The sequence below is a fragment of the Musa acuminata genome, chromosome BXJ3-9 (assembly GCF_036884655.1).
Source record: "Musa acuminata AAA Group cultivar baxijiao chromosome BXJ3-9, Cavendish_Baxijiao_AAA, whole genome shotgun sequence".
NCBI classification, from domain to species: domain Eukaryota; kingdom Viridiplantae; phylum Streptophyta; class Magnoliopsida; order Zingiberales; family Musaceae; genus Musa; species Musa acuminata.
The window spans coordinates 554577-578710 of NC_088357.1; the positions used below are offsets into that span (position 1 = coordinate 554577).

The following is a 24134-nucleotide window of genomic DNA, read 5'->3' on the forward strand; positions in this document are numbered from 1 at the left end:
GTATTTTTACATGAGCAAAAGAGAAGTCACGTCTTTCACCAAACATTTGACTAGGCAAAAAAAGACTAATAATAATAATAAACCCTTGTGATACGAAAAGGAGTAGCTCTATGAATCCTTCGTTTGACTACTTACCGGTTTAGGTGTTGGGGGTGGAATGTCGTACAAGTCAATTCAAATGCCTTTTTTCGATGCCTTGTTTGGTCAATTTATGAAGCCCGTTCATCGATTTGATTGTCATGTTGCCCAACCTCATGTAACAAAAATATTTTCTCAGAAAATGAGTTTAGATATTATATTGGACATAAGCATATGAGTTTAGCAGTCACACGATGTACTCATCGGTTAAAGATTTAAAGTATTATTTTTGAAAAAAATTAAGATTTTTTTATTTTTATAATAAATTAATTAGATAAAATTTGAGAGATAAATAATTTCTTGGCTTATTATTATTCTATACCTATAAATTATTATTCCATCCAATTCTCAAGTGATCATGTCTTTAAAGCTCAAATCTATTAGTAGTTTAAAATCTTATAAATATTTTTTAAAATTTGAATAGATTTTTTTATCATATTTTTTATTTTATTTAATCTTATATTAATAGTACCTTATTACTTTACTATTATTTGAGAAAAAAAATACACTTATACGTGATTTTTATCTTCATATTTTTATATTATTAATGATAACCAAATTTAAAATTTTTGTCCCTAACCGTGTTCCTAATAAGGGAGTAGAGTTGTATTGTGTTGGATGGGACTGAAATGATTTGCTATAGTAATACGACGATGTAAAGTGCTTGTTGTTTATTTTAGTTGGTTTAATTTCTCGAAGCATCCTAATCATTTGGACTAATTATATATTATCTTTTTTACTTTGACTTATTAGGATTTGTACTTAAAAGATTTATATTAACATCTCTACGATTTTAAAAATAAAACAAATAATCTCATTTGTCATAACTCTGTCAGTTACATTAACGGAAAAACACAACATATGACGCTATGTATTGGATCGACACGAAAGTGATAGGCAAAAAGATAATCTCAACATCTCTTTCATTTTCGGTGACAAGTAGTTTGGTGAGTGTGTCATCGATCATGGAGAGGAATTAGATGGAGTTAAACGACCAAAGATCACCTCCATAGAAGAGGTGATACCCAAAGCTAACACATCGAGGAATCTTCAAGAGGCCGACAGTGAGGAACGCAGTAGCTTTGGACCTCCCCGTCTTCATAGGAGCCTCCGCCAATCGAATGCGATCATTTAGAGGCTCAACGTCATCATCGCTCAGAAGCTGACGATGAGGAATGTAGTGATGATGAGAGGTGTGTGATGGTTTCTCACACGAGTTGGACTGGTTCAATGAGGAATTGGTCCAATTGATTAAGCCTAAGTTAGATTCAATTTTGAGTCAATTCCCACGGTACCAAAAAAAAAAGGGAAGAAAGGAGATGATACCTCATTTCCTTTCCCTTATCCCCCTCTGGAGCTCTCGTTCCCTCGCTCTCTTTTTGTTCCTTGTTCTCTTCAATCTCTTGGGATAGGTAGTGAGTAGTGCTAGTGTATTGCAAGCGATGGTACGATCACGATGAGGATCACAATGTTGAACACTCTCATGTGCAACGATGCATCATGTGAACATGATCGTGTGATTGGCATATGACGATTTCTCACGTGAGTTGAAATATACAGAGCAAAGACTCCCATGAAAAGCGGGAGGCCCGTAGTCATTATGTTCCTCACCGTTAGCCTTTGAACGTTGCTACATCGACATTAAGCATATTATTGATGGTCGTTCTCGCTATGCCAAGAGCCAAGATAATCATGTGGCAAAGTGATTGGGCCTCCCTCTCTTCATGGGAGCGAGCCTTCGTCTTCATCGACCTCTCTGTCACTTACTTCACGAAGGTCATTTTCAATCGTCTAACCTTATCCGGTCTCTCTTCATGATCCATGACATACTCATTAAAATGAAAAGTCATTTTAATCACTGTAGCTAATTACATTATTTGTTTCAATTTCTTTTCATTACGGAACAAACGTGATCTCAGCAAGAATATTTTAATTACCGAAACAACGATTAGGAAGCATTAGGGATAATCTATAAATTACTCGCAAGCACTCGATTTCGTTTTCTTCGTCTCCTCCAATTCTAATTCTAGGGTCGCCCTCTCTTCTCTTCGATCTACTCTCGACGTAAAGCTTCTTTTCGATCCAATTTCCAATCTCGGTGAAGGGAACTCGCGGATTCTTGTTGTCATCGTCTCCGTTTTTTTTCCGGGGATGGCCATCTTTTTGGGTGGTAATGGGGCCGGATCGAGAATTGGTCTTCGGAGTCTGGGTCCCGTCCCCCTCCTCCAATTTCTGTTCTCGTCGGATCTGGGAGTTTGAGGTGGGTATCGTGATGTCTGCGCCGCAGAAGAAAGGGTGATCGGCTCGTCGCCCCCTTTCCGAGACGGGAGTTGCAGCGGAGTGGTCGTCTGGAACCGGAAGAGCGTGATGGAGGTGCTACTGCCACCCACCCCTCTTTGCCTCCTGATCTTGATGATCACGTTGTTCTTTGAGAATGTAGCACCGGTAAATTACCAAACCAGATGGCGGTCTCCGGCTCGGTTTCTCTGCTTCTGTGAGTACATTTTCATACGATTTACCTTACACAGTGTCTGCACCGAAGCCTATGCTTAGAAAAAGCAGACATGCTCATTTCTCTTCTGCATCATGGTACGGGCGATCAAAGTGCAGGCGTCAAATGTTGAAGCAGCGCCTCACAGTTCATGTGATTTTAATTGCAGCGGTGGATTTGGGTTTCGCGAGGATCGACCGACTACATTTGTCATGTAATTTCTGCTTCCGGTCGTGCAAAGAGGAGTCTAAATGCTTGGCATCACAGGAGTAAATGCAAAGCCCACTCAGTGCTCGCGTACATCCATACAAAGACAAAAACCACAGCTTGGGAACTGGAAGCAACCTGCCAAATATAAAGCCGGGACGGAAAGGGACTCGGCCTTCTACTGCACCTCTTTATTTATTCAAGGGCAAAGAGGGTGGTCCAGAGCAACAGATGTGATGCGATGGTAAGCTCTGTCTCGGGCATCATACGACCATGTGGTTCCTCTACTGCTGCCGCGCAGCCGATGCAGGTAGATATGAGTTCTTCTTTCTTGTTGTTGTGGAAGTTCATCGTAGTAGCTCTTGTTTAATTATGCTGAGGGCTTTATACCTGCATTGTCTTCCCAGTATATTCTAATAGCTATCATACGAGTCACAAATTAGAATTGTCACTACTCTGTTAGTTTAAATATGCATTGCTTTGGCTTTAGAGTATGAATTTTATCAGCTGACTGGCATCTGTGTCATTATTACCTGTGACAAGATCAAATCCAGCTTTTGTGAGTAACTTTCCGAGATTAATAACTTAGGAAGTATGCCTTTTATCTATTTTATTTTATTTTTTTGCTGGCTGAAGTATCTATCTCACACTATTTGGTTGGGGAGTCTCTTCTCCCAACTTCTAAATATGCAATGCTGGGGAACTTTATTCTTCTTTATTTATTCTGTGGTAAACTGTTTGACTCTTGCAAAGCTTACTCGTAGCTTTTTTGAATGACTCTGACAGAAGGAAGAGGCAGAGGGTAAAGGAAAAGTTCACCGATGGTCCATATCACTATGTTTTGTCCAACCCTGAAGCATCCCGAGGATTTTAATGACGAGCGAGCAAACAACCTCAAATCATACGATGCGTGCATCATTAGGTATGCTTGTTATTAACTGAAAGAAACACACCAATAATTATCATGCTTGCATGAGTCCAAAACACTGGGTTTCTTTTTGTCTCGGAACAAAGAGAAGGCGGGCGATGTAATGGCAGTGCTAATTGCCTGCATCGAGAGTCTCTTGCAATATCATCTTCTGAGGTCAATTAAGGTTCACTGTTTAGGTAAACAGTGGATGCCATATCTAAGATATAAACGATCTTTTGGCCAATGTGACAGAGGGAGTAGACTTGTGTGAAAAATGGTCCTCCACAAGATGAAACCAACCCATCTGCTCTCTGTTTCTGCTATGACATGCATGTGAGACGGTCCCCGATAGCAACCTAATCACCTCCGATTCACCAAGAGTACGTCTTTCACGGTTCTTTCCCCTCGCTTTCAGTCTGGTCTGCTGTCATTTCTACATCGACCCTTCATCCGTAGTCATTTCTACACATCAATCAACCCTTCACTTCTCTCACTCTCACTGTGTTCTACTTTCAGCTCTTTCTGTTTTGAGACCCAACTCTCTCCCTGTTGGCTTTTGCCTCCTGCACTAGTTCTTGGAGAACGCTCCAACATAGTCTCTTCTTCCTTTGGTGGCCGAGCGTCTTTTGCAGTCACCTCTCTCTATTTTTGGTTTTTGATGGTCCTGAGGAGTTGCAGGTTTCCTGTTCCTGCGATCATTCTTTGATATTCTCCTTCTTGCTTCTGCTAGTGTGAGATTATTGAGGGAGGCTGTGCCTCTTCTCGACTGTCGTACACTGTGTCGCCTTGATCAATAATAGTCTCACTTCCTTGTTGGTGTCTTGTGAAGGTAGTTGCTCCTGCTCCGACCCCCTCGATGTTCCTCCCCAGATCTACTATTGGCATCGCTTCTTTGATTAATGCTAAACTCCTCTGCTTTCTCTTCATGCTTCTTCTCCTTCTCAGTTGACTGACACAGGTCTTCGCCTTGCACTCCCCTCATCACCTAATCCTCTCGTTTTGTTATTACAGATGAGAAGAAGCACTTGTAGTTGGGCTCTTCTTCCACTCTCGCTCCTCCTTATCTTCTTCCATGTATCATCTGAAGGAGAAGTGTCCATAGCTCCCATGCAGAGGACAGAGCAAGAAGCTTTGTATTTAGTTATTCAAGACGTTGTTGGTAAACGGTGGAATGGTTCACAACTTTATCCCGATCCTTGCGGATGGACTCAAATCCAGGTACTTGCGCTTGGTAGACAATTGCCATGTCTTATTTCCTCTGTTCAAACTTCTTTTTCTTTCCATAGAACCATCTCCTTACGAGAGTTGAATCGTTTGAATCCGGTCTTCAGTTGTCATGTGAAGGCATCACTGAACTCTCCTTAGCTCGGAATTTGATTTCTGGTTTGTAGGTTGATTCTTTTCATTTAACGATGATAGTTTGATAATTGACCTTAATAATCCGATCATGGATTCTGATACAAGTTGTGCTCTCGCCATGAACGCTGACTACAGGGAGTGTCATGCGATCTGTTTGACGGGATTTGGTACGTCACCGGCCTAAGCATCGGTCCGCTCCTCGACGGCTCACTCGAATGCGCAGAGGATGCAGTGTTTAGTCCACTGCTATTCGAGTTGAAGCATCTCAGGAGGCTTTCCTTCTTGGGTTGCTTCTCTTCGCATCGCCAGACCACCATCCCCTCGCGCCACTGGGAGAAGCTAGCTGGAAGCTTGGAGACTCTGGAGTTTCGATCGAATCAAGGCCTCGTCGGTGAAGTCCCGGCCGACCTCGCTCAGCTCACAAGACTGCAGTCGCTGGTGCTTGTCGACAACTCCTTGTCTGGCGAGTTGCCACGGGAACTCGGCAATCTGGCTCGGCTCAAAAGGCTAGCGCTCGCCGGGAATCGATTCTGCGGTTACATCCCGGCTTCTCTTGGGAGCAACATGGCCGAGCTGTTGATCTTAGACCTGAGCAGGAATTCTCTGACCGGTTCTCTTCCTTCCTCGCTCGGCCATCTTGCTTCGCTCTTAAAGCTAGACCTGAGTCACAACCTCCTAAATGGGAGTATCCCATCGGAGCTCGGAAGCCTCAGGAGTCTTACTCTACTCGACCTCAGAAACAACGAGCTATCCGGTGTTCTGGCTCGGGCTCATACTCTGCACCGCATGGTCTCGCTCCAAGACTTGCTCCTCTCCGACAACCCATTGGGCGGGAGTCTATCGGAAGTCCAGTGGGAGAACCTCGCCAACCTCACCACCCTGGACCTTTCTCGTGCCAACTTAAGCGGAGCAATTCCAGAATCGATCGCGGGGTTGAAGAGATTAAGGTTCCTTGCGTTGGATAACAACCGGCTCTCCGGCAGCGTTTCCCCCAAGCTTGCGACTTTGCCTTCTCTGACTGCGCTCTATCTCAATGGCAACAATTTGACAGGGGAGCTCAGGTTCTCCGACGAGTTCTACCGAAGAATGGGGAGGAGATCCGCTTTTTGGGACAACCCATACCTCTGCCATGGTTCAGTGGGTATGCCGACAGGCGTAGAACAATGCAAACAAGCGCAGCAGACGACGTCTAATCCAGAAGACAAGGCTGCATACGATGGGAACCCCGGTAAGAGTTGGAGCATGTCGACCTCGTTTGGCTTACCGGCTTCTTCAATTAGTGCTTGGTGGGGAGTAGGTGTTCGAGAGTCGGTGCTCGCGCTTCTTTTGGTCATGTTGTTGGAGACGCTCTTAATCATGCATCCATAGACAACTTTCTTTTTTTTGGCTGGTTGGGGAAGGAAACATCTCGGATGGCGCTTTGTGTCCGTCCTGCTTAACCCACGCTACAAACAACTGCCCAAAAACACTTCTTAATAGCAGTAGAGTAATTAACCCGTGTTATATAGATTGGATGGACCTCTAAACTCACGTTGTCGGTGGGCACGAGAAGCTCTTGAAGAACAACCGGTGATCGACGAGGCGGGCTGATCAAAAGCGGGCGACCGGAGCTTAATCCACTAAATCGCAGACCGAAGAACAAAACGTCAGTCATTGCTGCTAGTTCTCACTGCATTTCCCATCTTCCGTTTATCCCATCATCAAGAGAGAATACTCGTAGCAAACCGGATGTGGGCTTATGCAGTGATACCTATACCTTTGAGGATAGGATTGGGAATTCTCAAGGAGTGTTGCGGTAAGGAATGGTTTGAAGATACCAACCAAACCTTATGCAGGATGGTTGGCAAGAATATTTGATGCATGTCGACAGAGGAGTTCGGCCAATGCTAAAACTTGGCACCACTGTGGTTGGGAAAAATATCAATCGGGAAACTACACACTTGGGGGGAGTGAAGAAGGACACAAGAAATCAAGCTCAAGGAAACACCAGTACTCTGTTCTACTTAAACTGTACTGCTATAATCAGGCAATATTGTCGGAGTTGATAGCTAGATATACAAACGTGCAGTCACCCAATTAGCCCATTGTGCAACACTTGGAGGCTGCTGCTTTGCCGATCGCAAATGCCCGGGGCTCCATCATTGGCTCTCCAGGTTGTGATCGGAGTCCGGCTGCTTTTGCATGCTCACTCCATTGTTCATTCTCGCACGGGCTTCTGCAAACATCCTCTGCTGTTCCGCCAACGCTTCTTCTTCTGTCATCTCTATACCGCCAAATTTACCACCTTTAGGTGAATCCTGCTCAGTATAGATAGAAGACAGATATATGCAAATCTATATCTATATATATGTACCTAAAGAAACTCAAAACAAATAATGCACAGAAAATTAACCACGAACCTACCAGGGTCTCAAGCTTGTGCTGTTCGTATGCAGCATAAACTTCCTCGATGTACTCACCAAAGCCAAGAACCTGGTACATACTTTCTGTTAAAGGATAAAATAGAGTGCTAGGATACATATCGGCCTCACCAGACATGAGATAGTTTCTGTTAAGGATGCATCTCATAATACTAAAAACAAAAGTTCCAACTCTTTTGCTCATTGTACGGTGATATGTTTTAACAAAGGATAATCTGCACTGTGGTTACTTTAATGCTTAGTTTCTCGAAAAATTATACCAACAATTCTGTATGCAAGCTCAAGGAGATTAAAATGTAAAATAAAAGGATTAAATTGGATAATCAAAAATAGGAAGAAGTTTTTTTTGTCTCCAAAGGAGCTGTCATTACTTCATTTCTTCATATTTTCAATTCTTTATAATTCTAGATACACAGCATGCAATAAATCCACGCCCAACACCCAGGACCATTTATCAAGACATTAACCAATGAGAAACTTGGTTGTTTCTCCAGGTAGAGTTTGGTCCCACATTTGCCCATGAGAGAGCGACCAAGAACATGTAGACTGAGTATTTTATGTATAGACCCATCAAATTCTTCTGTTCATGAAATAATCTCTCTACAAAACCAGGACACTGGGTGGACACAAATGTAGGTAGGGGGAAGGAATTTGATCGATTGACTGAGTCATTTGACTCAGGCTGGATTGGGCTCGATATCACTCGATGTGACTGGGCCAACCCAGGCGCTCGCCTAAGCCGCCTTAGGTTAAATTCACCCCATCCGAAGATTTTTGAGGCGCTCGGGCCTCGCCTCGCCTTGCCTCTCCCGGGCACCTAGGTGAGCACCCAAGTACCCTGTTATAACACCGTGTAAGAGGTGCAAGTGATTTCAATCTTTTCCAAGCTACTCAATTGCCCCTTCCCTCCTATCAACAATATAGATGCGCCCCAACACGTGCATCTTTCTGCCCGTATATCATATTTTTCTTGCGGCCAACATGAGCTACTTGTTATGCAGTTAATTCTTACTTTCCAAGTACCGTAAAAATTGTGGGCTTCAATTTTTTTATTCTAAAGGAACATTTTTTCAGAAAAAAACATATGTAAAATTGGACATCATGTCAATAATATTCAACTACATTGTTGTGTCTATAAAACGAAAAGTGCTGCTGAAATCCGAAAAGAACAAAACTTAAGAAAGGATTAAAACTCTAGCACCTAGAATCATCCATGACAAGTCAATAAAGATAGTCATACAACATTTAAATCAAAATCTTACATGCTAAAATTCTTATCATCCTTGCAAAGAACAAACCCAAGACAACATTAGAATAACTCTTTATAAATAAGAAGTGGCGATAATACAAACAGAAGAAAAAAAGAAAAATATATGCAGCATATATAGGAGAAAGTGTAGAACAATCAACAACCTCCAAAGCCTTGAGCACATGCTCTGGTGCAATTGTCTTTTTGTCCTCCCGATTACATACTTCATTGGACTCCGAAGATACAAGGTTGATAAATTCTGCCGATAATGATAAATACTCAAAAACTCAATCAGTAGAACCAAGACAATACAAGAGGGATAACTGATAAATTTGACCAGCACACTAGAAGGCACTTGTACTGATATAAATCTTGTTTATAGAAAGATAATAATATTTATGGCATTAGGTGTCAAATGGAGCTAAAATATGGTAAAAGAGAGGAACAGAAACAAATTAAAACAAGAAAAGACAGAACTAGGAGAATACCACTTCTTTTAAAATTATATCCTCTTAAAGTTACTTAACTTCTCTTGTTTGCTTTCTTACTTGTAAGATAGACTGGATGTCCAACTGCAGGTTGCATAAAAGTGATTTTTGCTCCCTTGTTCATGTGCTTTGTCTAATTATAAATGCAACATGTTATCAATGGCTCACTAGCAAGAAAAATACAAAATAGGTGGCTGGAATTGAATACTGACATCACATCATACTGCCTTTTGTTTCCAAAGGTATGCTTTTCTTTATCTTCCAAACAAAAAGTTGAAGTTATTTGACATGCATCATAGGCACTGAGTTAGTTTAAAGGATATCCGCCAATGGGATATTTCCTTCCTTGAGAGGAAAAAATAAAGTGAGAAGGGTTATAAATTTGCCTGTTAAAATCTCTACATAATTTTCAATTGTTGTTCATAAAGCAAACAAGGATCAAAAACTTGCAGTAGAAATAAATGAAAGAAATCCATAGAATGGCCTATAAATTTTGCTTACCTACACAACACTCCACAAGAAGATCTTGAGTATCTCTAGCTACACGAACATCTGGTGGTAGCATCTCCTTAATAATCTTGAACATTGTCGCTGAAAAGTAACCAAAACACTGAGTTCAGGACATTAACTTGAAATCCAAGGATGAAGTTCATTTTACAGAAAAGGTGTCTTTCTTAGCCGTAGGATCTGAAAGGAGATTAGTATATACAATTCAAAAGAGTCAACGAAAGAGGCGAATTACGGTACCACAGACTTGGGAAGACAAGAGCTCATTCATTAACAGAAGAAGCAAAAATGTTATATTTTAGAACCTTCTCTAATTGTTAGTTTGTTGAAGTCAGATATTTTCCCTAAGATCTTACATGAGCACTTTTCTTCCAAAACAGGTGACATGCATTATATTAAAAATTAGTGACACTCATGTCCTTTTAGGTGTCTTCATTCATCCAGACTACAGGTCAATAAGGGCAAAAACCAGAGTAAAAGGAAACAGAGCAATAATTTCAAGCATCAATCACATAAGCTATTCTGAACCATAAGTTGCATAAACTTCTTGTCAGCAAACGTCAAATCACTGATCCTTATTGAGTTGCTTGCTGTTTCCTTTTGCTAAGGCAATGAAGCTATTCATGTGTTGCAATGAAAATACATGAACACAAATCTGACAAGTCCTAGTAAAATTTTATTAACTTCTAAAATGGACAAAAGATACTTAGATCATGACAAAGCTAGAGCTATCATGATTAGACTTAGGAAACCAGTTAAATGATTCATGTATGAATAAGAAATAATCATGAACATGGCCCCAAATTTCTCAGCAAAACTACAAAATCTATATCAATGAGGTTATATCCCTTTGTAGGATGCTTAAAAGAACAAGTCTGGACACCAGAGTAATGCTTAAAATAACCAATTTGAACTTCGAAGTGTCAGAATTTCAGGGAAGAAAAAAAGGTTCAAGGCAAGCAAGACATGGGAAATTGAACAAAAAGCATACTACGAGAGTATATGAATAGGATACTAGTGTATTAATAAAATCATCATGTAGTTAGCCAATAATCTTGTATTTGCAAAGTAACTAGGAAGCTGCTAACCATAAGTTTTCACTTTCTGAGCAGAGATGAGAGAGAGCCATTGATAGTGGCCGCTCATATATGAGAGCTTCTTAAAGTTGTATGCAGCTACATATGAATGAAAAAGCCACCTATGTCACTCATAGGGGATCATGTTTCTCCAAAAGACCACGCCTATGATTTCAACTGGTTCCTGTTCTAAGACTCTCCAGTGAGGTTTGTGAAGAATTTCATCTTACCGCAAATTTGTAACCATCTCTTCAAAACCATAATACCAGCCACATGTATTTGTCACTCTTTTTTCTAGTATGAAGCCACTGCCACCATTTTGGCAAAAAAATAATTATCATTAAAGAAAGGAAAGATCAAACACTGGAGCCTTTTATTTCCACATGCTAATGGTGGGAACTTTATTACTAAAAGAACATAACATTGAAAAAAATGGTAAATCATCTTTGATATGAGAACACAACTGTCTTGCTACAGAGGGACTGATATACCAGATGGCTAATTTCGTGCTTCGCTACCTTGGTCCTAACCCAAAGACTTGAACACTAGGATAATAACAAATTAAGTCAATGACGAAACAAGGTTCAAGGCCATAATTATTTTGCATAATTTTTCCCGGATCCAGGATTTAGCCCCTTGTAAAACACCCAAGACCTAGTATCATTGCCCGAAAAGATGTCGGGCGAAAAGAGGACCCATCATCTTGCTGGAATCTCGGAAGCGGCAAACTTCCAGCGAAAGCTTTATCCTCGGAAAAATTAAGATAAAAACTCCACTGATTAGCTTATGCATCTTCTTTTCACGAGATTATAAAATCCAATTGAATATTAAGATAAGTAACAAACCCTAACGCAGACGGACGATACCTATTCCGAAAGCTATACATAATCGACAAAGAAACAAACAGAATAGAACAAAAGCTCGGGGGATCAATCATCGGGACCAAGAACTCACATTTCGGGAGCGAGACGTCCTCTTTCGACTTTCCGACGATGTCCATCGGCTCCATCTTCCGATCAAACCCTAATAAAATGTAAATTCTTTTTTTCCTCTTCGCTCCGCGCGGATACCGGATCGATCGAAGAACGATTCGACAGAGAAGAAACAGGGGAACAGCGAAGCCTCGAGAGGAGGACGAGTCAAACAAGATGGGATCGATCGATCGAACGACCGGGGCCACTGCGGAGGCCGGATCGACTCAGACGTCGAGACCAGGTGGTGGGATAGGGGCCACGGACGGTTCATATTTATCGAGCTCTTTCGGCCAATTTCGAGATCCATCGATTTGGGTCGCATATCGGATTTAAATACTACGGTTTTAAGATCCGAATTAGATTTTAGGTTATCGGGTGCCACCATTGCTTCTAAGATAAATAAAGATCCGTTGGATGCAAATCCAATCCAACGAAGAATAAGAATTCGGTTTTAAGATCGATGAGCGGACCTTAACTCCCACCAGGATCCGATCCTGTCACCGACGAATAAGAATTCGAACTCTCTGATGCCGATTTATTTATTAATTTTAATAAAAAAATCCATTTACATGTCAAAATATTATTAATTTGATGGCATATCTAATTCATCTATCGCAGGATTCATAATCTTGTTCTTTAAATTCCATACTTCAAATATTAATTCGGTGGTGATGATATCTCCATTTATCTTATCCTATAAACTTTTCTCCGTATTTATCATTTGTTATTTATATATTAAAACTTCAATTGGACTTCACCATGACAACGAAGCTTTAGCGTTTAATCCATGGTGTGCTGATGAAGAAAATTGTGACATGGCGCTCCTAAGGATGTAAATGTCAGACTTAAAAGAACAACAATGCTCGGACCCTTCAGCTTTGATATCACATTTCAACTGGTGAAACTTAAACCAAAAGCAACAATTTGGTGACCAGAATCACATTGCAACTCCTGCTGGGAACAAGGCAATTCACAAGAAAAGTTTACATCAAGAGGACCGCAGTCCCAACTCCCTCAACAAGATGCAAATCACTAGATATTCCTAACGATCACATACAAGGTACAGGCTGCTGATACCTACACTTGTTACAGGAGTAAGCAGGTTACATCTCAATGTTACAGTGTGTTCTGGTAGACAATCAATATGTGAGCCGAGGGCACGGGGAAAAGAAACTTGGAATATCCATGCGAGCAAGGAAGTTGAGGGTCATACATATATACAAATATGTGATTGTAAAGCCACTAGAATGAAGTTATAATGATCGCCGTATGTACCAGAATTCTCCCTGGCTATTATTTCCAGGACAGCAAGATGCAGGAGGCGAAAAAGAAAATGCCAGAATTTTCAGTATCGCAGCTGAGGGGCGGGCTGCCGGGTTGGATTTTTTGACTCGACAAACAGCCACTGCACAAGAGAGGTGATGCCAGATTAGAAGTCGTGATCGCTTGCTCGAGTGGAAATAATCAAGACAGACAAAAATAACAAGCAGCTTGATATTTGTTCAAACTCATCCTACCAAATACCATGCCTGCTGATTTAAGTTGGAGCCCAAATGACCAAAGGAAGTTCTTAATTAATAGAAATTCCTACTCTGACAAAGATAATTCCAAATTTCCAATAAGGGTGATCATTGTTGAAACATTAATAGTAATAGGAAGCATTGCAAACAAATGTACAGGAAAAGAATAATAAACATAAATGTTTTTGCAAGGAAAAAAACTTACCACTTTTCTTGTGGCAAGGTGCTCTAGGATCTGGATAAGAATCGATGAAACTGCTGTACTTTTGCATCATGTGCTTGTGAAGGTTGAGCTTGGCCACAAATAATGGTCCCCCCACAAGAGTATATCCTTTTCTTTCTCCCTCGGAACAGGAAATCTTCTGTGTCTAGCACATAAGACACCTGGGAAGCAAAGCAAGAAAAGTTCCATAAGATATACCCACACTTAACAAATTAACAGGCCTGGATATCAGGACTAGAGCTTCTAATTAGAAGCTTTGATCAAGTACCTTTGAGGAACTGCAAGATATCTTGCATTCCAAACCATTGATAACTTGGAACCTACTCATGGCCTTGTAAGTAGAAGCATATTCATCATCATCCCCATATTTGCGCTTGTTCCTGCAGAATGTTAGGCAGTCAAAACGACGAGTTCTTTAAAAAAACACGAAAAGACCATATCATGCTAACCTTCTCAGAAAGACACCCTCTGCTCCTTTCTTGTCTGGAATACTCGACAGAAAATCACTGTAAAGATAACCTGAAAAGCTGGGATCCATAGAGACAGCAGTGGCTTCGGGCTTCTCGTGTCCATATTCCATAAGCTGAATGGATAGTCGGGTCACATATGAAGACTGCGAAAACTGACGAAGAAAAGCATATAAAAAAAAAAGTGAGAACTGATAAACTATTTCAAATATTCAGAATTTGTAAGTAAACTTCTTATAATCAAATATTTGAAACAGAACTTATGCATTTCACTTTTTCATAATCACATATCCTTTCTTGCCTGCTAAAACAAGATAGAAATGCCGAATACTATAAACAATAGCTTCTAGTACTAGTTTTTTGCAGTAATGTTTTTGACAGTAATATTGTGGTACACATAAAGGGACAAGGATAAAGCAACATGTGGAAATTTATTTCCCTAAACGCTTGGGGAAAAAAGGAGACTAGAAACTCACACATTCAAATCTGTATATGTTCTCATCATGAAGAAGCACACGAATGTTCTCATGATAAACTAAATCAGAAGATCTGCCCGATCGCCTTGATTTTTCATACAAGGAGAGTTGAAGAAGCTTATTGTCTATCTCATCTGAAGCCATTGCTTGAAGCTGAAAAATATATAAAGACAAGTAGGCCCTTGAGGAAAGAAAGGGTATCATTGATTAACAACCATGTAATACTCTAGATATTACCTGTTTAACAACTTTATAGATTAGCTTGTCCAACGTAAAAAGTAGATAGGATTGAGTTCCAATGATCGTACGGCAATCATCTTCAAACTTGGTATTGTCAGCAGAACCATCAAGTAGGTGGTATAGAGCACTTATAAATCTGCAAAGTCATATATATTAGAGACTTTCAAGAATGGTAATCCACAAAAAATAATACAAAGTGTGAGGCACGGTTGTCAATGTCTAATACTTGGCATATAAGTCAGGAGGGGTTGTATCTTTAGAACTTCTCCATTTCTTTTCAGCAGCTGATGAGTTCGTCTTGGCTGAGAGTATCCTTTCATACAAAGTCTGAAAGGCAGATAAAAGATCTATAAATGACTATCTGAAATATCAGCTACAAAATATCCCAATAAAAAAAAACCTGACCTGATGAAGACGAAACAGCACATAAAATGAATCGTTTCCGTAAAAAATCCGCGAATATTTATCTTCCTTATTATGTAATGAGGCAGGTACATGCCTTGCAAGAGGTTTAACCGTGTGTAGAATTCGTTCTGAAAATGGTAATGAGGTAATCTCTCCTTCAGCATCATGTGTATCAGTCGTTCCTTCAGCTTCACCCTCACTTTCAGCCTTACCATCCTGATCATTCTCAGCATCATCCTCTTCCTCCTCGTGATCTTCCCGAGAACATTCCCCACCATCACCAGATTCGCTGCCTGAGACATCCTCACCAGCCTCCGATGCATTTTCACTAACCTCTGTAGACCGTTGAGCACTTTCCTCACCCTCATCATCAGCATCAGCATCATTCTCCCCTGCAGCTTCACCACAAGAAGCCTCTACTTCTCCAGGTCTGACTTGGAACTGTCTGCTGGCAGAAGTTTCCTTCCCTTTAGGAGCAACATTTATAGCAGCATCTCCAAAAGTCACAAAATTATCCTCTCCAAAATCTCCAGTAGGTGACAATTCACCTTCTTCTCTTTCAACCTTAAGGTTATTAAGGGAAGCAGAACCTTCATTAGGCCTGTGACCCTTGTTGTTTTCAGTGGTGCTAGCACCATTTGCTGATACAATGGGCCTTCCAGTTTGTCCACCCTAGCACATTTCAATATAGCTATATCAAGTTAAAAATGAGACTGTCGATTCTGAGGTAGAACACAACATACTATTACCAGGACAAACAGCACCCGGATTCATATATTTAAGGCCAAACACACAAGCATTTATTTGCCAAAATTTTTTTTCATTGCCATGATGATTATAGAAATTGAATCTAGCCAGACATAACAACTGCTGCAAGAATTTCAAGCAAGGAAACAAAGATTAGCAACTGACACAGATAGTGTTCATCCAAAGGAATAATGGTCGTATGCCCTTGGTAAGCACAGATTGTGTCCATGTGTCAGCACCATATTGGTGCAATATAATATAGGTATGGAACAGCACCAAACGTGTAACTCCTTAATAACACAAAAGCCTCTAAGGGTTAAGCCCAAGCATTAACTATAGCCATATACCAGAGTAGAAAAACTCAAAATCATAAAAATGCAAAATTTATACCTCTGAAGATGGTAAAATTTCATTGGTAGCTCGAGGTTCAACTACTGTTTCCATTCCAAAATGACCAGTTCTTAGAGAGGCACTATTAGCTCCTTAAAAAGAGAACAAAAAAGGTTAAGTTACTTTGCAATAAGAATGAGAACAAATATAAATATCAATGATGTTATCCTTGAACCTGATATGATCTCCAGGTTTGTTCTATTCTGACTTTGTTCAGCTCCACCAGCAACATAAATGTTATCCTGTAAAGGCTCTGCAGATACATATTGTCCGTTTATTCCAGACACTTCATCAGCCATTGGAGCACTCCCCTGCCCTCTTCCTTGCAGTGGTTTGTTACCAAGATTTTCACTATGGCGAGTTGTTCGATCTATGTTATGAAAACCATTTTCAGTAACTGTTGTGTCTCCACTGGCCAACCTAGTTTTGCATGGAGCTACTTGTTCGGGTGAAATGTTCCCATCACCATTGTTTTGCCTGGTAGCACCAGCACAATCAACACCAGAACTCCGATTGTTTTCACCCACTCCTACCATACTGGTTTTGACAGCACGGTTTTTAGGTTTTGCATCTTGAGCATCTTCTTCACCTTGATTTCTAGATCGAACACACATTAAGGGCTCCAAAAAGGTGGTCCATATCTTCATGACTTTGTCCACTTGTTCCAAAGATGTGCAAACTTCTCCACATGAATATTTAATGATCTGATACAAATCCTCATGGATATCTACATCTACATACTCAAATTCCATGTTGGGAAGTATAGGCCGCCTATTTCTGGCAGCAACAGCGAGAAGAATGTCATCCTCCTCCTTCATCTTGTCATTGATTTCTTTAATCTCAGCCAGCAAAGCTATTCAGAAAACATTAGCAACACATTACACAGACCTACAGAAACATAATGAACAATAGGACTTCAACTTAAAACTTAACGTGCTTTAGAAGCAATGAGAATCCCTGTTTTAAATGCACAACGATACTAAAAAGTTGTTTTTAGGACAACACTAAAATGTCGTAAACAACAACAGATTACATACCCTTTGTGCTCAAGCTCTTTGTATCCTGTTGCTTGAAATAGAAACAGCGATGATCGAGTGACTTATGATAATTCTTAGCATATATTTCTGCCCAAACTTTATTGAAATCTGAACGACACCTAGACCATTCCTCTTGCTTTTGCTTCAGGCGGGTTAATATGACTGGCAAAGCAAGACCAGCATTCTTGTGAAGTACGTCCATGACATCAAGACCATGGTCTCCATACAACCGTTCAATGCACCTCAAATTCAAAGCTATTTGAGAAGAAAAAACACAATTTAAAAAGAAGACAAATAAAAAAGTGTAATGAAAAGAAAAAAATGAGAACAATATGATGGAAAGCTGAAATGAAACATATTACACGAAAAGAAATATGCTATCCATTAAATTATCATGCATACTGACAAGAAAGATGGTCTCCAATGCGAATTAGATTTTCTGATTTGACAGGATCTTGTGTCATTTCTAGCAATTCCTCTACTCGCTTGGTTGTGACATTCACCGATTCCAATAACATGTCCAGCTCAAATCTGTACACATTTCGTGGAGAAAAGGAGGCCAATGAGAGATAATATAGCCATCTAAGTACTTGTTAGATTTTTTTTTTTCTGACAGAAACTAGTATGGTAAGTGAGATGACATGAAAAACAAAAGGAAAAAATATACAATAAAAGTAGCCAGTTCCAGATTCATGAATGATAAAATTCATCTTATATCTATATATGGTACGAAATAGGGGAATAATAAATTTGAGAGGACTTAAACCGTACCTATCATCTTCACATCTAAATAAACTTTCTTCGTATTGGTTTTTGCGCATGTGCTTGAAAGAGTAATCCTCACTTCCAGAAGTCACTGATACCCATACATCATTTAATACTGACACTCCAAGTTCAGTCCTGTGGCTAGCAGGAGGAATTGGATACTGACAAGAGAAGAGATAAACCATAAACATGAAAACTGGAGACATTTGAGAAATATAAGGTGCAAAAAACACAACAATGGGTGATGATTACATTTTTCGGCAGAAGACGGTAACTTGGGGTACAACGTTGACAATTTGAGAGATCAAGCTCTGAAATTGGTTTCCATAAATTATATTTTTCTTTGTTTGAGAAGAAAGTAGCCTTGTGTGAAGCACCCTCCTTAGAATTGTACAGAGCACCTTTGTCAACTCTTTCCCTTTCATTATTTCTCTCCCTTTCAGAATCCTTCTGCTCATCCATGTCCCGCTCCCTTTCTCTGTCTCTGTCCTCTATCTTAATTGGCCTAGCTGTATGCCCTTCATTGCACAAGGATTATTTTAGTATGACACACTACTTAATGAACTAGACAAAAATCACATAGTTAAAATTCCAAAACTTCTTGAGTAGCCAAAAAAAAGACTTTCTACTCAAGAAAAGAAGTTAACCAATTTCAACTATAAGTACTGGGAAGGAATCTCCACAGACATACTTTTGTTGAATACACCTTCGAGAAATCCATCTGCACAGGGGTTTACAGTTAGAAACTACGAAGGCCTATACAACCATATGTTAATAGAACATGTATAACGAAGATCGAATCCCACCAATAGGAACATGTACAAGCCCACCTATATTTTCACAATGGGCCAAAAATTCATTGAAGCCTTCCATGAGATCCAGATGCTTTCCAAGGATATCGCTTACCTACAACAACAAGCACTACCTTTCAGAAACAATAAGAAAAATACATACATACATACATACATACATACATATGTGCATGTACATGTACATGTACATATACATATACATATACATATACATATACATATCGGCCAGAGATAATACAAAAACAACAGAAAAAATGCTAAAAGAAAATATACAAACTCAGAGACATCTAGAAATATGTGCAATTTATTGTGAATACAAAATAAGGTCAAAAGTACATTCTTTCATTAAAAAAATTTGGCACCTAAATGCGCCAAGGCTATTAAAATGTCACAAATACCAAGTCAGTGTCACAGCAAATTGTAGGCAGTTAGACAAAAATTTTGTGACAAGGAGAGGGTCAATGTACAGAGGAACTATCCTTCCCAATCAATGTAACTTTTGCAACTTGGCCTGGTATCTACTGAATTTTACCTCTAGATAATCAGGGTTCTTACTCTCCCCATCAGTGTCTTCTTATATCATGTTGCATCTGAAGAAGATACCTCTAAGTTTCAATTGAACTCATGTGCTAGCTCATCCTAGAATCAGACCTTTTTTTATCAGCCTCTTTGACATAATACAACTTAAGTTATCTTCTATATCTTCATTTACCACAGATATAGAGAATTATAGATCTGCATGAACCTATTCATGTAATTCATATGTTCATGTATTCAACGTGCAGTCTGTCTGTGCAGACAGAATATCTGACAGCAGTCGCATTAAAATTGGTTAATATATTTTAAAATATTCTTTTATATTTTGCCTGATTCACATCTCAACACTGTTTCTATGGTAACTAAGCATATTACATGCACTTTCTTTGATACAAGAGAACCAACACTGGTCACAAATATATTCAAGGTAAAATTGAGGAGGGTAGCAGTATGTGAAAAAATGATGCAAGCATGGGTAGCGGTAATTATGAAAGTGCAATTAAACGTGCCAACATTTGCAGCAACTTAGGCAATGCTAAAAAAATAGTACAATGCTGACAAGTCTAATATATATAAAGGGTATCAGTTGGCGAAAAAATGGTTTAAGCAAGGGCAGCAGTGATTAAGAAAGTGCAATTAAACATGCCAACATTTGTAGCAACTTAAGCAATGTTCACAAAATAGTACAATGCTGACAAGAATAAGATGCATGAAGCGTAGCAGTAGGTGAAAAAATGGTGCAAGCAAGGGCAGCATAATCACTTTGTTGTGGAAGCTGAATAATCAACAACTTACCAGATTCTTTAACTCCGTTCTGTTTATTATCTCTTTGCTGTATATGTGAAGGCATTTCAAAAATTCCTGGTAAGTGTCAGGGTGCAACTTCTCCTTGACTTTCTCGCAAAAGTTAAATTCTCGGGTATACACACCTGCCACATTGAAATTGAATAAAAGATAAGGTATTACAAGATTAAATAATGCGCATCAAAGAACCATTGATTATTATTGGTGAACTTCTAACCAGACAACTGGAACAGGAAACTTAACCAAGCAAAAAGTAGATCTCCTCAAACTGTTAAACCTAACTGCATGAACCACTCTTCAAATTCATAAGACAATCTTAACTGAAGTGTCTCTCAAAATGTAGAATTCTATTACTAGGATCAACCTCACATGAGTTCAGCTCTTCATGCCCAAGCATAGAAAAATCAGCTCCCCAGAACCAATTGCTAACTAGGCAGATCTTTCTAGCTGATTGAAGATGGAAGCAAATGGACATTTCTCGAGAATAGAAAGCAGAATTTAACAACAAGGTACTAATTATGACGATGAATTTAACTTGATGATCTCAAACATAGCAGAAATGAGCCTTGTACAGAATCATCAAATAAGTGTTAAGAATTGAAATGATGATGTACAATTACAGTGACAGTCACAAAACCCATTTATATTTCGCTCTAAGAAGGATAAATAAAGCAATGGGTTAAATTATAATGCAGTATCCAAAAAACAATAAAATTGGAAATATAACAATGCAATTATCAGGTAGTATACCTTGTATGTGACAAAAATATAGTATGTTATTGATGCCACAAGCAGGCTGCATCCATATGAGACATCTGAATCAAACAGCAAAGACAAAAGACTTACTCTTCAAAGCATTCTTATCATCAGATGATGAAACTGAAATGCTATAGGTGCCAATATTCTCGGTACAGTCACCCCTTTGCTGCTTTGGCTCAGCAACAGAGTCATCCATTCTTCTAGATTGAAATTTATGCCTTCTATTTGCCTCATCTAAATCTCCACTATCATGCTCTATATCCTTCTCATCCCGTTCACGGTCTCTCTTGTCCCTGTCTTCCTTCCTATCCTTTTCCCTTTCTGCATGCCTTCTCTGCCTATCATGCTCTGTATCAGGATGATCAACACTAAAATCGCGATCGGCATGTGACGTATAAGATCTCTCTCTCTATAAAACCATGGAAAGATTCATTCATTTCAGTTCATAACATAAAGACACCAACTTAATGTTGACTTCTTTTAGAAACATATGCACATAAAGATTACAGCACAAATATCTGAACTAATAAATCAGCCCTAAAAAAACTTAGCATATAACATCTACCTATGCTGGATAAAAGCAAATTAAACTGTAGATGTACCTTATCCCCATGAATATGCCTTGCTGTAGGCATCAAAGAGCTCCTGTCATCTCGTTGCACAAAGCCTCGACCAGAAAATGCATGATGTGGCGCATATGTTGCAGAGGCATCAGGCAAAAAGTGTGTGAACTCCTCGAGTAAATCATGATGATTCTGAAAGAGAGCTGCTACCTAGAAGCATATGCAGCATATATTGTTTCAGTCGCCAATACTTGGTTATCAAAGACCACAACACTAACTGGGAGAAAAATACCTCCTGGTAGACCTCATGGATTGACTTATTCTCCCTTCGATACATATTCAGAATATCTAAGAATGACTTGTAAACGTGATCATCATTCTGGAAACGATTCTGCCAGCAGTATAATTTGCATCATGGTTGCACCTACCAACGCACTAGCAAAAAACAATTCTAGGATTAAAATACCTTAATTTTGTTGACAAAATTGATTGCTTCCTCAAATTCAACTGGTTTCTTTTCTTCCGGTAACTTAATTTCATATCCCTTTGGCAAGAAGGTGTTAAAGCCCAATATCAGATCGCGATGGCCCTTAAATAATTCCTTCACCCTCATGATGACCCCATTAGTGTCAATCCTGCAATTAGTTCAGAACATCGCATACAAATAAGCATCAAACACACATCTATGGAGAAGAGAAAAAAGAAAACTTGGTAGCAATAGTAACTGAGAGAGGAAATCGAGTTGAACCTCTGGCTCTTGAAGTCCTTCATGACCTCAAGAAATTCATCGTATTTTTCCCTTTTGTCTTGAAATATATCCTTCACGGCCTTGAGATAGGCTAGGGCATCGTTAGTGGTGAGTTTGGGAGTATTACTTGCTGCCGATGCCGGCGCCATATGGGTTTGCATAGACCTGTAAAAAAACCAACCAAATCCATTGAACCACAACAGATCCAAGCCCATATCATATCTTTCCTAAATAAAAGATGAGAGCGACCCAAAACGCAAAGAAATAAAAGAAAAAGGCTTTCTCTTCGTCTCTCTCCTCCAAAAAATTATATATCTGACTGATCAAACCTGAGAAAAGAAATTCTAAATGGGATGGTTGCTTGACGACCAAAGCTCCCAGAAAATAAGATCATATCAACGATGAATTGATAAAGAAAAAACAGAGAAAAAGAATTTTGCGACATCCGTATCTCCCATGAAGCAAAGGATCGTAAACAAAAGAACTCATAATCAAAATAATCCGAAGAAACTGCTTCTTCTTCTTTTTTAACAGCCGTCGAACAGACAACACAATCCAAAAAAACCCCACAAATAAAGTTGGCCTCTTCGAGAAAAGAAATCGCGGACAGCGAACCGATACACGAACCATAATACGACGGAGAAGGCGAAACTCACGGATCCACTCGAGGAACGTTGGGCCGTTTAAGTTGGGAACCCATCAGTGCTTCCTCCGGCGCCCCTTTCATCGACCCATGAAACACCGACGTGGGTAAACCACGTAAGTAACCAAGATCCTCTTTTCTGCTTTCTTTCACACACGAACCGCGGATCAAACCCCAACTAGATGCAAACGCTCGATCATTCTCCACTGCGCCTCCTCCCTCGGCTCGAATTCCGATCGAAGCGATCTGAGACGGTGAATTCAAGGGGATCGAGGTGGAGAAAGCTCGCTGTAGAAGCCCAAGCGAAGGTGACGCGCAAGAGAGAGGAGAGGGAGGAGGGGCATGAGCTCTTTTTTGCCTCTATCTAAAGAGACCAGGAGGAAGCCAAGGCCGGAGACGAGACGACACGAGAAGGCTTAAAACTAAAACGAAAGGAAACCAGCGGTGAGGGCTCGCTTACATATACCTGCGAAGTCACCGGAACCAACTCGGCCCGAAATCCTCCCTTTCTAGCCGTCGGATCGGCGGGCGACGCCTCTTGATCAGGCGTTAGCGTCCCGCCCATCCAACGGTCCGTGATGAGACATCCACGCCCGTCCGATTTCGAGGCTTTATCCGAGGTTGGACGGTGAAGATGCGGTCGATTCTAGGGTGGGCGGGTCGAGTTACCCAAGTCATACCCTTTTCTTTCCAGACTTCGGGGTGCGGTGAGATTACCTCACCACACCTCATGTAAGATGTATGAGGACCCAACCATGAGAAAGATGGCTTGAACATTGTGACATGTTTCATTTGCTTGACATATGATTTGTGTTATTCTTCTTACATATGACTTTCCAGATTTGAGCTTTTAAGGGTCACCAGAGACATTATATGGTTCATATAGGATGGTGTCTTTTAGCTTTTAAGGGTGAAAAAAAGGCACATTATATGATGCATATTATAGTGTAGGTGGTTTGACATGATGTAGGATATACAGTAGATGAAATCCGGAGAAGACGATTTAACACACAGGACATGTCTTAAATAATGCATTAGCACTAATCGTGCAATCAATGATGTGATAGGTTAGCTTACTTTTTGTTTATGGTGGAAACAAAATGGTCCTTGAGATTATTTGTCATGTTTAATTATCCACAAGTAAAGCTTTAGTTCAGAATTAGGTTATTAATCTCTATA

The 24134-nt window shown here is 39.9% G+C and overlaps 3 protein-coding genes across 9 annotated transcripts; 1 reads left to right on the top strand and 2 right to left on the bottom strand.

The window, feature by feature from the left end:
* Nucleotides 1-2218: 2218 nt before the first annotated feature.
* LOC103996680 (piriformospora indica-insensitive protein 2-like) lies at nucleotides 2219-6489 on the top strand. 3 transcript variants are annotated; one of them, XM_065166645.1, is made up of 5 exons: nucleotides 2219-2632; nucleotides 2799-3146; nucleotides 3623-3758; nucleotides 4758-4964; nucleotides 5241-6489. In XM_065166645.1, exons 4-5 carry the CDS (start codon nucleotides 4758-4760, stop codon nucleotides 6471-6473), a joined length of 1440 nt encoding a protein of 479 aa, XP_065022717.1. In that variant the 5' UTR covers nucleotides 2219-2632; nucleotides 2799-3146; nucleotides 3623-3758; the 3' UTR covers nucleotides 6474-6489. The 3 variants fall into 3 exon arrangements, with proteins under 3 accessions (XP_065022717.1, XP_018686855.2, XP_009415916.2); XM_018831310.2 differs by lacking the exon at nucleotides 2219-2632 and having other exon boundaries at nucleotides 2798-3146; XM_009417641.3 differs by lacking the exons at nucleotides 2219-2632; nucleotides 2799-3146; nucleotides 3623-3758 and adding an exon at nucleotides 4272-4575.
* Nucleotides 6490-7074: 585 nt separating this feature from the next.
* Nucleotides 7075-12068, bottom strand: LOC135582383 (protein Dr1 homolog). The gene is made up of 5 exons (XM_065166646.1): nucleotides 11800-12068; nucleotides 9764-9853; nucleotides 8939-9033; nucleotides 7509-7577; nucleotides 7075-7402 (listed from the first exon to the last, which is right to left on the bottom strand). The coding sequence occupies exons 1-5, from the start codon at nucleotides 11852-11854 to the stop codon at nucleotides 7244-7246; spliced, it is 468 nt and encodes a 155-aa protein (XP_065022718.1). The 5' UTR covers nucleotides 11855-12068; the 3' UTR covers nucleotides 7075-7243.
* A 656-nt stretch (nucleotides 12069-12724) lies between these two features.
* LOC135649602 (paired amphipathic helix protein Sin3-like 4) lies at nucleotides 12725-23360 on the bottom strand. 5 transcript variants are annotated; one of them, XM_065168135.1, is made up of 23 exons: nucleotides 22969-23360; nucleotides 22313-22477; nucleotides 22031-22199; nucleotides 21857-21955; nucleotides 21604-21774; nucleotides 21089-21410; nucleotides 20234-20367; nucleotides 18920-18995; nucleotides 18781-18810; nucleotides 18342-18607; nucleotides 18096-18250; nucleotides 17731-17855; nucleotides 17325-17579; nucleotides 16463-17140; nucleotides 16288-16379; nucleotides 15151-15822; nucleotides 14972-15072; nucleotides 14743-14881; nucleotides 14506-14658; nucleotides 14012-14184; nucleotides 13831-13942; nucleotides 13545-13723; nucleotides 12725-13224 (listed from the first exon to the last, which is right to left on the bottom strand). In XM_065168135.1, exons 1-22 carry the CDS (start codon nucleotides 23037-23039, stop codon nucleotides 13568-13570), a joined length of 4314 nt encoding a protein of 1437 aa, XP_065024207.1. In that variant the 5' UTR covers nucleotides 23040-23360; the 3' UTR covers nucleotides 12725-13224; nucleotides 13545-13567. The 5 variants fall into 5 exon arrangements, with proteins under 5 accessions (XP_065024207.1, XP_065024204.1, XP_065024205.1 ...); XM_065168132.1 differs by having other exon boundaries at nucleotides 18896-18995; XM_065168133.1 differs by having other exon boundaries at nucleotides 18896-18995; nucleotides 21857-21943; nucleotides 22969-23174.
* Nucleotides 23361-24134: the final 774 nt, after the last annotated feature.